This window comes from Mauremys mutica, chromosome 1, assembly GCF_020497125.1.
Source record: "Mauremys mutica isolate MM-2020 ecotype Southern chromosome 1, ASM2049712v1, whole genome shotgun sequence".
Classification (NCBI taxonomy): domain Eukaryota; kingdom Metazoa; phylum Chordata; order Testudines; family Geoemydidae; genus Mauremys; species Mauremys mutica.
Genome location: NC_059072.1, coordinates 241,852,394 through 241,865,692, shown reverse-complemented (window position 1 = coordinate 241,865,692; position 13,299 = coordinate 241,852,394). Strand labels below are relative to the sequence as shown.

The following is a 13,299-nucleotide window of genomic DNA, read 5'->3' as shown; positions in this document are numbered from 1 at the left end:
GTGGGTACAGCTCAGACAGGCCTGGCACGTGCCAGTGTGTGAAGGCGGCAGCGCAGGCGCGTTGGACCCGCCCCCACCGCCCCGGACTGCCGCAGCCCGAGTGACCCGGTGCCGGAGCCAGCAGCCAGGCCAGGCCCCGGGCGCGGCGCACTGAGGGAAGCCGCCCAGCCCCGAGGGCAGCGAGACCCGGAGCGCGCGGCCCCTGACCTGAAGTTGGACCAGGCGAAGATCAGCGCCGTCTGGAAGCGGCCGCCGGGCTCCTCCCCGCCCTGCGCCTCGCGGAGGCCGGTCAGGCGCCGGATCAGCGCCCGGACGTCACGGTCCTGCTGCTGCTCGAGCGGGCTCCAGCGCGCGGGCTGAGCGGCCATTGCCCGAGAGCGCGCGCGCTGGCGGGGGCGGGGAGAGGCGGCGGCGCGCCTCAACCGCCACCCTTTGTTTCTGTCACCGCCGCGCCGTCCCGCAGCACGTCTCGCGACACTTTCCCTCCTAGTCTCACGAGATTCCCCACAGTAGTAAAACCCGCCAGATTCTAAAGGAAGGGCTGCGGCGCTGGAGTTGTGCGCATGCGCGCGTTGGAACTGTGATATAAGTAGAAAGTAGCGTGCGCTGGTGGGTGGGGTTAAATATCATGTGACTTTGTAGCGAGCCTTGATTGGCCACAGTGCTGGGCTGAGGGGCGTGGGGGGCAGAGAGAGCAGGTCTGGGAGAGCCAGCTCCTGGCTCCATTGCAAGTGCTCAGTGTGTGACCCTGAGTGTGTTCCTCAGCCTGCCTCTGTCTCCCCAGCCCCCTTTCCCATGGGGCAGTGACAGGGAGCTGGCCTTGAGCCCCTCTGGTGGAAGGAGCTGGGTTGGATCAGGTCAAAGTACTGTTATTGTGAATGACAAACATAAATAGGAGCTGGGTGGCAGCCTGCTCCATTTTGTATATGGCAAATGGCCTGTATTTCAAGCTTCTGTTCGCTTGTAAGGCCCCAATCCTACAATGCATTGTATGTGGGCTGGCCCCTGTGCCGGAATGGCGCGCCATTGACTTCAACAGGCTCCATGCAGCCCAGGGCTCAGCCTATTCACAACACATTGCAGGACTGGGGCCTATGCAGTTTGGGGCAGGGCTATCTCTGTTTATGGATTGGATGGACCCAAGCATGTGATATGTGCTAAAATAATACCACGTAATAAGTATAAACTGCTGTGAGGAAAAATGAAAGGTAAAAAACATCTATGAGCTTTTACAAGCACTACTAACATGATTTAAGTTCCCTGGGGGTTTGTTTTATTTTTTTTTGCAGAGGCAAGAAAAGTGGTAAAAGACTAAGGAATCTCTGTTTACATAGTTCCTTTGCACACATCTTGAGTTTAAATTTAGGCCTTAATCTTAGTGCAGTGGTCCCCTCCCCAAACTTGTCCACGCCCGCCGAGAGCCAGGGCTGGGAGCTGGGCCATGGTTTGGTGGGAAATGCAGGCACGGTAAGAGGACGAAGAGTGGGGCCACAGCTGGGGTGGGGCCAGGAGCTGAGAGCAGAGACCCAGGCATGGGATCAGCAGCCGGGGGCCTGGCCAGGGTCTGAGGACAGCAGCTGGGGTGTGGGGTTGGTAGCTGGGGCTCTGGGCAGACCTGGGTGGTGCTCCCTCCCTGCCCCCCCATCAGGGCTGGACCGGGCCCCAGCCATGTCCCCCCACCGAATGTTCCTCTGTGCAGTTTGGGGACCTCTGCCTTAGTGTGATGGGGTCCACTCACCGCTGGTGGCACCTCCTCCTGGCCATCCTGAGGATTATCTCTGTCAGGTGTTGCACCCTCCTCTGGCCGTGTCCTCTCCCATCCTGTCTTGCCCTGCAGCCCCTCTCACTCCAGGAACTGCAGCCTCCTCTTTGTAACTCAGGCCTCCGGCCAGGTCACCATACATGTTCCCCTTCCAGGGGTGGGGAAACAAAGTCTTTCAAGGACAAACTGTCCCACCCAGTCTGCTGTCCACTGCCTGGCCTGTGTCACAGCCCCAGTGGCTCATTGAGGAACCTGGGTCTGCCCTCCGGGTTCCAGGTCAAGGGCCCTCTGGTCAGCAGCTAAAGCCTGCACTGTCCAATCTTGCTGCTTTTCCCTTGAGCCTTTTTATACCTTCCTGGTTTCCCCCTCTCTGGGTTCACAGCCTCCCAACTCCCTCCTCTCAGGTAGTAACCATGGACTACCCTCTCTGAGGTTCTCAAACTGGGGAGCATGAGAAGCTTTAGGGGAAAAAAACTGTGCACATTCAGAACTGGGCTGCTGGAGAGCGGCAGCTGCTGGCTGGGTGCCCAGCTCTGAAGGGAGAACCATTGCCAGCAGCAGCAGCATAGAAGTAAGGGTGGCAATACCATACTATGCCACCCTTACTTCTGCACTGCTGCTGGCGGCTACATTGCCTTCAGAGCTGGGTACCCGGCCAGCAGCTGCTACTCTGTTCTGCCTTAGAGCTGGGCAGGCAGAGAGCACAGATACAAAGAAGGGTATGATCAAATAAGTTTGAGAACCACTGCTGTAGTCCCTAAAGTATCTCCCTTCTCCCACGGAGTGACTGCAGCCCCCTTCTTCTCTCTATTCCTGGGATTTTACAGGCCCCTCCTATTCCTGGCTAGCTAAACTTCATTTAATCAACCCCTGCTCTCTGGTTCCTCCTCCAGGTGCAGCCCGGGGAGTTAATTGGCCTACCTCGCCACCTTAACCCCTTCCTGTCCAGTGTGCTGTGGACACCCCATCACACTTAGGAACAAGATCAACCCTAAGCATAACCAAGATGAACAACTGCCTGATGCCCAGCTCTTTGAATAACTTTAGTAACTCATTTCCTAATAAACCCCACCCATCACTTGAACCAGAGGACAAGGAATGCAAACTACAATTTCACCCTGAATTGTTAAGTCCAACCAGTACAGACATGGGTTCACCTTAAATATGCCCCATTTCAATTACTCCTAAATAAATGCTTATAGATTTTACATACCTTTACTGTTTTTCTTACAGTTCACATCAGTTCAAAACTTCATTGCAGATGCACAGCTGTATGTTTGTAATGTTTGGAAAAGTTCCAACGTAAAATCATTTCAAATTTCTGCAGTTGTTTCATTTTTAGTTCAGGAAAGAAACAAATTGTCTATGTGCAGTACATGGAACAATATTTTAAGAGAATGGATAAAACATCTGTTGCAGTGTTTTAATAGCAGTTAATGTAAAAATGTGATAGTAAAACAAATGTGGGGCCTACATGCAATAGTAAAGGACTGTGCTTGGTATTAAATGTATCTGAGGAGCTAGACTGATTGGAGTTATGGGTTGTCTATGTAAAGGTTAGTAATCACACAAGCAGCCATGTCAGTAAAAGCAACAGGGTGATCATAACAGGAAGGAGATCATGTGATAACATTCTACTACGGGTTTCAGAGTAGCAGCGATATTAGTCTGTATCCACAAAAAGAACAGGAGTACTTGTGGCACCTTAGAGACTAACATATTTATTTGAGCATAAGCTTTTGTGGGCTACAGCCCACTTCATCAGATGAGTATGGCTACTTCCATCTTTTCATGTTCTCTGTATGTATATATATTTCTTAGTATATGTTCCATTCTATGCATCTGATGAAGTGGGCTGTAGCCCACGAAAGCTTATGCTCAAATAAATGTGTTAGTCTCTAAGGTACCACAAATACTCCTATTCTGCTATAGTAACTTTTGCAGCACATCGTTTTGCTGTCTTAGGAGTGACCTTTTTTTACTATTAGAGGTTGATCTAAGTTTGCAGATGACACTAAACTGGGAGGAGTGGTAGACATGCTGGAGGGTAGGGATAGGATACAGAGGGACCTAGACAAATTAGAAGATTGAGCCAAAAGAAATCTGATGAGGTTCAACAAGGACAAATGCAGAGTCCTGCACTTAGGACAGAAGAATCCCATGCACTGCTACAGACTAGGGACCAAATGGCTAGGCAGCAGTTCTGCAGAAAAGGACCTATGGGTTAGAGTTGATGAGAAGCTGGATATGAGTTGACAGTGTGCCCTTGTTGCCAAGAAGACTAACAGCATTTTGGGCTGTATAAGTAGGGGCACTGCCAGCAGATCGAGGGACGTGATAATTCCCCTCTATTCGACATTGGTGAGGCCTCATCTGGAGTACTGTGTCCAGTTTTGGGCCCCACACTACAAGAAGGATGTGGAAAAATTGGAAAGAGTCCAGCGGAGGGCAACAAAAATGGGGGCTGGAACACATGACTTCTGAGGAGAGGCTGAGGGAAAAGACGGTTACTCACCGTTGTAACTGTTGTTCTTCGAGATGTGTTGGTCCTATCCATTCCAGATAGGTGTGCGCGCCGCGCGTGCACAGCTCTTCGGAAGATTTTTACCCTAGCAACACTCGGTGGGTCGGCTGGGCGCCCCCTGGAGTGGCGCCGCTATGGCGCAGGATATATACCCCTGCCGACCCATCCGCCCCTCCTTCTTGCCGGCTACTCCGACAGTGGGGAAGGAGGGTGGGTCTGGAATGGATAGGAGCAACACATCTCGAAGAACAACAGTTACAACGGTGAGTAACCGTCTTTTCTTCTTCGAGTGATTGCTCCTATGCATTCCAGTTAGGTGATTCCCAAGCCTTACGTAGGCAGTGGGGTCGGAGTTAGATGTTGCAGAATGCAAAACTGCTGAGCCAAAGGCTGCATCATCTCTGGACTCTTGGGCCAATGAGGCAAAGGTGTGGACCGAGGACCAAGTAGTTGCACGACACATCCCCTGAAAGGGTACGTGAGCCAGGAAGGCAGCAGAGAAGCCTGAGCCCTGGTGGAATGTGAAGTAAGGTGGCTCTATGGAACATGGGCCAAAACACAGGAGGTGCGGATGCACGACACCATCAAAGACGAAATCCTCTAGGAGGAGACAGGCATGCCCCTCGTCCGGCATGCCAGCACGACGAAGATTTGGGGGCGTTACAAAAGGGCTTTGTCTGCTCGATATAGATTGCGGATGCCCTACGAATGTCTAGGGAGGGCAATTGTTGCTCTCCTTGCGATGAGTGTGGCTTCGGAAAGAAGACCGGAAGGAAGATATCCTGGATGATATGAGAGGCTGACACCACCTTAGGGAGGAAGGCCGGATGTGGTCACAACTGCCCTTGACCTTGAGAGACACAGTATACCATGGGTCCATCGTGAGCGCCTGAAACTCGGAGACTCGTCTGGCTGATGAAAAGGCTACAAGGAAAAACTGTCTTCCAGGACAGGTATGTCAGCGAGCATGTCGTCAGTGGCTCGAATGGGCAATCATAAAACTGGTTAGAACCAGGTTGAAGACCCAGGTTTTGGCGGGGGCCAACTGGGGGGGGTATAATGCTCCAAGCCCTTGAGGAACCTAGAACCACAAGGTGTAATAATACGGAGCGGCCACTCTCCGCTGGGTGGAAGGGAGAGATGGTTGCCAAGAGTGTCCTTAATGAGGACCTCGCCAGGTGCTGCTGTTTGAGAGACCAGAGGTAGTCCAAGACGGAATGGATCGGGACCTCGGCGGGAGAAACATTGTGCGTTTCGTAGCAGCAGGAGAAACGCTTCCACTCTGCCAGATACGTTAAGCGAGTGGAAGATTTCCTACCACCCAGGAGAATCCTGTAGAACCGAGGCAGAACAATGTAATTCGGATTGGTTTAGCCACGCAGCAGCCATGCTGTGAGGTGCAGGGATTACAAGTCTGGGTGGTGAAGCTTGCCGTGATCCCGCGTTATGGGGTCTGGACAAAGAGGTAGGGAAATAGGGTTGGCTACCGACAGGGGTAGCAACCTGGTGTACCAGTGCTGCGTGGGTTACGCTGGAGCGATCATGATCAGGTGCGCTCCATCCCTGCAGAGTTTTAGCAGGACCCTGTGAACCAGAGGGAACGGTGGAAAATCGTACAGCCGGTGGCTCCTCCACGGCATCAGAAAACCCCTCCAAGACTGAGCCCAGGGAGAGGCCTTGGAATGAGGAGAACTTCTCTCTCTTTTCGCTCTCGCGGGAGCGAAGAGGGCTATGCGGGGAAAGACCCACTTCCGAAAAACGGAATGGAGGAAACGACCACTTGTGAGACAGGAAGGATCTGCCGAGGCGATCCGCCAGCTGAAACGCCTGGTATACAAGGCAGACTGCTCTCAGCTCTCGGACATTAATGTGTAAGGCCAGCTCTTGAGCCGACCGAAGGCCGTGAGTGCGAAACTGACCCAGGACCCCAAGGGGTTAATGGAACAGCATCCCTGGATACACCAGGGAGGGCGCTGACTCCCGGTCGAGGGAGCCTAGGATGCTCAGGGGGAACGAGACGACCAGGAGTATGCTATCTCTGCCCGGGTGGTACACCAAGTTGAGCCACGATTGAAGTAGATGGAGGCGAAGCCTGGCAAGTTTGGAAACAAACGTGCAGACAGCCATGTGACTCAGGAAACCTAGGCAAGTGCGAGCCAAAGTTGTCGGGAGGGTCCGTAGACCTTGTACAATTGTTACCATCGCATGAAACCGAGGCTGAGGTAAGCAGGCTCTGGTGAGACTGGAGTCCAGGGTGGCCCCAATGAATTCTATTCCCTGTGAGGGAACCAGAGTGGATTTTACTATTGATCATCAGGCCTAGACACAGGAATAGGTCCGTGTCGATGACCACATGACTGGTAACTTGGGCCCGGAGGTCCCTCGAATGAGCCAATTGTCTAGATATGGAGAACGTGTATCCGACGGTCGCGAAGAGAGGCGGCGACTACAGCCATGCCCTTTGAATACACTTGGGCTGTACAGAGGCCAACCGGGAGGGCTGTATACTGGAAACGACGGTAGGCCCCCAACTGGGGGTACCTTCTGTGTGGACGAGAAATGGCGACGTGAAAATACGCGCCCTTCATATCGAGGGCGGCATACAGTCTCCGGGATCCAAGGATGGGATGACGGTCCCCATGGGTACCATGCGGAACTTATCTGCATCGTGAACTTGTTGAGGTCCCGCAGGTCTAGGATAGGTCTGAGACTTCCCTTCGCCTAGGGGATTAGGTTTCGTCCTTAGGTACCTCCTGTATAGCTTCGATGAAGAGGAGCGTCCGCACCTGTTGCAAGGGGAATCGCTCGTGAGAGGGGTCCCTAAGAGGGACGAGGATGGATAGTCTTTTGCCCCATTGGTGGTTAGAAGGACCTTAATTTTGGCTCCTTTGGGGGCCTGATTGAAGCCTACAACCGCGTAAGTGACGCCTGCTGGCAAAGTCCTGTCTTTGACTAGGCGCAGAGTAAGAGCGGTGAGGCTGGGGACGAAAAGGTCGGCGCTAAGCACCGGCGTGTGCATGCCGAGAGAGAGCGCAAAATGACCCTGCTGCCCTTCAGGCTTTGCAGCCTAGGGCCAGTTTTTTCAGAGAACAGGCCTTTGCCATTGAAGGGCAAGTCCTGTACAGTGTACCGCAGCTGCGAGGGAAGGCTCGATAACTGGAGCCATGAAATGCGCCTTGTGGCAACACCCGAGGCCAGGGTCATGGCAGCGGAGTCAGCTGCATCCAACGAGGCCTGGAGGGAAGCTCTAGCCAGTTTCTTCCTTCGATCCAGGAGGGCATCGAACTCTTGACAGGAGTTCTGAAGAACCGACTCTGTAAATTTGCCCACCGGCACCCATAGTAGTGGCTAAGCAGGGCTTGCTAGTTTGCTACACAAAGTGGCAGGCCCCCCGCCGAGTACATCTTACGGCCCAGTAAGACCATTCGCCTAGCCTCCTTGGATTTAGGGGCTGGTGCCTGCTGGCCATGGCGTTCCGTCCCATTGAGGGACTGGACGACAAGGGAGCAGGGGGGGTAGATGTACATATAGGTACTCGTACCCCCTGGATGATACCATGCACTTGCGTTCCCATCAGAGGAGGGCCCGGGGAGTATGTTCCTGCCCCCACCGCATCTGGGGAGGAGGAAGAAGAAAGGCCAGGGACAAGCGGGTCCTTTGTGGGCTCGCGCTCCTGGATGACCTCCTGATCCAGTGGGATCTGGGAGCCCGGAGGCTGAACCGGGGCTTGCTCCGTACCGGTCGGAGGGGGATGGCTAATTCCCGCCTCTGGTACCCAGAGCTCCGATGGAACGGAGCGAAATGGGAGCACCGGCATGCCTCTGGCGTGGTAGTACGCCCAAGGTGACTAGAAGGACCACTGATAGGTCTCCTGGAAGACTCTGGAGGGCACATCGGAAAACAGAGCACTGCGCATATGAAGTGTCCGCACGTGGCAACACTGATGCGTGGCTGGATGGCCCTGAAGGAGCTGAAGAGCCTTTGGTAGAGTCTCCTTCTCTAACTGACGTCGCTCGACGCGGCACCTGGGATCGGTACCGGGAGACATACCAGTACCGAGAATGGGACCTGCCACCGGAGCTGTGCCGGGCAGTCGACCGAGAGCGTGAGGCTCTATGTTCAGGAGTGGCTACGGAGCCTCGGTGCCTGGGGCGGTGCCGGGAGCGGGAGCGGTGCCGAGCGTACCGGGCCAGGGAACGGGACGCTGACCGGTGCCACGAGTACCAAAGGCACCGAAATAGAGAACAGTGCCGAGACTGCGAGCAGCGTCGGGACCTCGATCAGTGACAGGAACGGTGCCGCCCTACGGTGCCGACGCAGGGTGGCGTGAGCAAGACAGGCTCGCCGATAGACAAAATAACCCGCACCGGCGGTGTCCGGGGTTAAAGCAGCGCAGGCTCTGCCCTTGCCATCAACTCCCTCGCTGTGGAAATGTTTCCAGCGTGGAGGGAATAGTGAGCTCGACCACAGCTCGCATCGGGGAGCATTCAGGTCCTGGACTCGACGGCTCTTGCGAGGCCAGAGTCTACGGTGCTGATACTGTCGGTGCCGCAGCAGGTACCGGTGCCGGGCAGTACGACGTAGTAGAGCGCTCGGGCTGCGGAGCAGGCGGCTCGGACGCAGCTTAAAGGCAAGCTCGACCACGGTTCGTACCGGGGAGCTTTCCAGCACCGGACTCAACGGCTCTTGCCTGGCCGGAGTTAACGGTGTGGATACTGTCGGTGCCACGACAGACATCGGTGCCGGGCGAACCGACTGAGCGTAGCGCTCGGCTGCGGAGCAGGCGGCTCGGACGCAGCTTCATAGCGAGCTCGACCACGGTCCGTACCGGGGAGCTTTCCAGCACCGGACTCGACGGCTCTTGTCTGGCCGGAGTTAATGGTGCGGATATAGTCGGGGCCGCGGCAGACATCGGTGCCGGGCGATCCGACTGAGCGTAGCGCTCGGCTGTGGAGCAGGCGGCTCAGACGCAGCAAGTATATTGAGCCTCTTCATCCTCCAGGAGAGGGAACCATGTCGAGTGGACGTCAGAGCCAGCGAGGGCCAGTGCCGGGAGGCCTTGGCGGTACCGGCGATCCGGTGCCGAGGGAGCGCTCCTCGAAGACTAACCAGCGCTTGGCGCTGAGAGCGGAGGAGCAAGATCTGCCTCCCTCAGGAGCTGCTTGAGACGAAAGTCCCGCTCCCATTTATTCTCGGATTAAAGGCCTCACAAATGTGGCACTTATCTGATAGTTGAGATTCCTCGAGGCACTTAGGAGAGGATCTCTTGTCGGCTTCGGCTTGTGGCCGGCCGAGCATTGTAAAACCCTGTGGACCGGGCATCGGACCCGGCACCGGGTGAGGGGAAGAGGATAAACCTCGAACCCCTGAAAATAAATACTATACTACAAACAAATAAAGTTAACTACAACTATAAATATCTGAACTATATACTAAACGAGAGAAACTACGAGTAGCTAGGGAAGTGGAGGTCAGCTAAGCCGCGCTCCACTGTTCCAACGGCCGTCACGGGCGGAAAGAAGGAACTGAGGGGTCGGTAGGGGTATATATCCTGCGCCATAGCGGCGCCACTCCAGGGGGCGCCCAGCCGACCCACTGAGTGTTGCTAGGGTAAAAATCTTCCGAAGAGCCGTGCATGCGCGGCGCACACACCTAACTGGAATGCATAGGAGCAATCACTCGAAGAAGAACTGGGATTGTTTAGTCTGCAGAAGAGAAGAATGAGGTGGATTTTATAGCTCCTTTCAACTACCTGAAAGGGGGTTCTAAAGAGGATGGATCTAGGCTGTTCTCAGTGGTAGCAGATGACAGAACAAGGAGTAATGGTCTCAAGTTGCAGTGGGGGAGGTTGAGGTTGGATATTAGAAAAAACTTTTTCATTAGGAGGGTGGTGAAGCACTGGAATGGGTTACCTAGGGAGGTGGTGGAATCTCCTTCCTTAGAGGTTTTTAAGGTCAGGCTTGACAAGCCCTGGCTGGGATGATTTAGTTGGGGATTGGTCCTGCTTTGAGCAGGGGGTTGGACTAGATGACCTCCTGAGGTCCCTTCCAACTCTGATATTCTATGATGATCTGGCAGCTCTTGGGAGTATCATGGTGGTGTTTCAGCAATGAATACCTTATGGGACAGTTTCAAAATGGGTTCAATTGCCTTCTTTTTTTTGTGCCTGGCATTTGCACTAATTTCCACTTACTGCTAGCTGATTATCTAAATCAGTGACTCTCAACCTTTCCAGACTACTGTACCCCTTTCAGGAATCTGATTAGTCTTGCGTACCCCAAGTTTTACCTCACTTAAAAACTACTTGCTTACAAAATCAGACATAAAAATACTGAAGTGTCACATCACACTATTACTGAAAAATTGCTTACTTTCTCATTTTTAAATATCATACTTACATTTTAGTGTATAGTATATAGAGTAATATAAACAAGTAATTGTATGAAATTTTAGTTTGCACTGACTTCGCTAGTGCTTTTGTACGTAGTCTGTTGTAAAACTAGGCAAATATCTAGATGAGCTGATATACCCCATGGAAGACCTCTGCATACCCCCAGGGGTACATGTACTCCTGGTTGAGAACCACTGGTCTAAATTACCATTTTGGGGCACTAATTAGCGATTCACTAACTGCAGGTCCAATGGAACTGTGACAGGTTCCCCCTGGGGTGCCACTTGAAAGTGAGGTACCACTGAACCCACCTGACCCACCAGCCCGGGCTCCCTTTAAACTAAGGCAAACCAGCCAAGCCCTCGCTCAGGCTTCAGACTGCACTTAACCAGCAAACATATAGATAGGGAGACACCCAACTGCAGGTATACACACAGATGCTGAGATCACCTCTGCATGGGTAGGCTCAGCTAAGGAACTACAATACTCAAGTGCACACCTCCATCTGGAGTGTAAACCCAAAAATATACTGTCTTGCACTGCACAGGGAACTGTACAGTGTAAGTTCATAAAATTTGCCCCCTCCCTCAATGTGGAGAGAGATATGCAACAGCTTTCTGCCCCAAGTTATAATTTCCACGCACTGGGGGTGAAGGCTCTGGGGTGAGGCCAGAGATTAGGGGTTTGGAGTGCAGGAGGGGGCTATGGGCTGAGGGCAAGGGGTTCAGAGTGTGGGAAGGGGCTCCAAGCTGGGGCAGAGAGTTGGGGTGTGGGAGGGGGTATGGGCTCTGGGCTGGGGATGCAGGCTCTGTGGTGGGGCCAGGGATGAGGGGTTTGGGTGCAGGAGGAGGCTCCGGGCTGGGGCAGGGGTTGGAGCATGGGAAGGGGTTTGGAGTGCAGGCTCCAGGTGGCGCTTACCTCAGGCGGCTCCCAGGAAGCTGCTGTCATCTCCCTCTGTCTCCTAGGCAGAGGTGCAGCCAGGCAGCTCTGCACACTGCCCCTGCCTGAAGGCGCCACCCCCACAGCTCCCACTGGCCGTGGTTCTTGGCCAATGGGAGCTGCGGAGCTGGCACTGGTGGGAGGAGCAGTGTGCAGAGCCCCCATGGCCATTCCTAAGCCTAGGAGCCAGAGGGAGATGCCAGCAGCTTTTTGGGAGCCATGCGGAGCCGGACAGGCACCTTGCCTGCCCTGCTGTGGGCAGCCATCCAGACTTTTAACGGCCGCCAGGGTCCCTTTTCAACAAGGCGTTCCAGTTGAAAACTGGACACCTGGCAACCCTAGACAGCTATGCGTATTTCTTTGCTGTGTAGACATACTCTAGTGGTCTGGGACCTGGAGTCTTGCAGAGAGGATTGGGCAAGGCTCCTCTCTCACCCAGCCAGAAAGGCAGTGTTCCCAAGCTTTCCTCTGCCACAGCACAACTGGATATTTTAACCTATTTAGAGACACACCACCAAATTGTCTCCAAATGATCTCATGAATGAGCCAATCCAGAACAGGGCTAGCAGGGTCAAAATCAAAACAACCATGATGGTTAACATTAGATTGCGATCTGTCTTTTGTGCCAGAATTAACATTTTCAGCAGTGAAAACTAACAAACATCAAAGCTAAATATAAGAATTCTGGACAAAAGCATGCTCAGTGGAGAAAGTGACATGCACTTGAGAATAATATTTTTGGATGATAAGCACTTAATAATTAAACATTTCTTCTCATTCCTAAAATAGTCTTCCCAAGTGTGTGTAATTCTCTCAACTGTTTTTAAATGCAATATAATTAATTAAGTCCCACTCAGAGTATTGCCAACCTCAAGAGATCAAAAAATAAATGAGTCAGACCCCAACAAGTCAGGGGATTGTCCTCCAAAACATGAGGTTATTTACAAAGAGACTTTTTCATTCTAACGCTTGCTGAACTGCCCCTGCCCATCCCCAGAGAGAGAGTGTGTTACTGATGCCCATGCTCCGAAATGTATTGGCTATGAGGATTTTGGCCCCTGTTGCAGGAGTTTTCACCCCCACATCGTTCCATCTCTGCCCAGAAATGAATTCTGCCCCCCCAACCTCCAAATCAATCTTGTGCCTCATCTCTCATCAGTTCTGTTCTCACGCTCCACCAGTCCAGCCCCCACCTCACTCAATTCTGCCCCATGCAGGCCCCACCAGTTCTGCCCCCATCCCCACCCAGCCCCCACCTCACACCAGATCTGCCCCCCACCAGTTTGCCCCCCCCAGCTTCCCACCCTCACCTCTGCTTCTCCAGGGGTTCTTCCCCCTTCCCTACCCTGCGGGGCTGAAGTGGGGTCCCTACTCCTCTTCCAGGCTTGGGGGTGGCTCCAGGGGCTTACATTTTAGCATAGGAGGGAGGAAGCAGAGCCAACCTGTTGCTCACAGAAGTGGAGTGGGGAAGGAGAGGGAGATTGAGCTCTGGTTGGCTGTTCTGCCCCTGGAGGAGGCAGGGCAGTGAGGCAGATGGCCAATCAGAAGGCAGCTTTCCCCCCCTTCCTTCACCCTCCCCTGCCTTTACTTGGCAAAACTGAAATTTGCTATCTTAACCTCGCTTTGAGGAATGGAATGTGACATATGCATAATATTTGAGAGGGGCCTTGTCCTGGAGAGCAA

The 13,299-nt window shown here is 53.5% G+C and overlaps 1 protein-coding gene across 4 annotated transcripts in view; it reads right to left on the bottom strand.

Moving 5' to 3' along the window:
- Positions 1-13,057, bottom strand: part of TUBGCP5 (tubulin gamma complex associated protein 5) — a 62,587-nt gene extending 49,530 nt beyond the window's left edge. Inside the window, exon 1 of one of the 4 annotated variants that reach the window (XM_045004892.1) lies at positions 13,026-13,057. Coding sequence is in view for 2 of the 4 variants with exons in the window: in XM_045004847.1 (XP_044860782.1) it covers positions 208-368 (161 nt within the window). In the remaining 2 variants the exon portion in view is untranslated. Of the gene's footprint in view, positions 1-207; positions 498-1,738; positions 1,780-12,926; positions 13,000-13,025 lie in introns of those variants that run through there. The other 3 variants (XM_045004884.1, XM_045004866.1, XM_045004847.1) reach the window with 3 other exon arrangements.
- Positions 13,058-13,299: the final 242 nt, after the last annotated feature.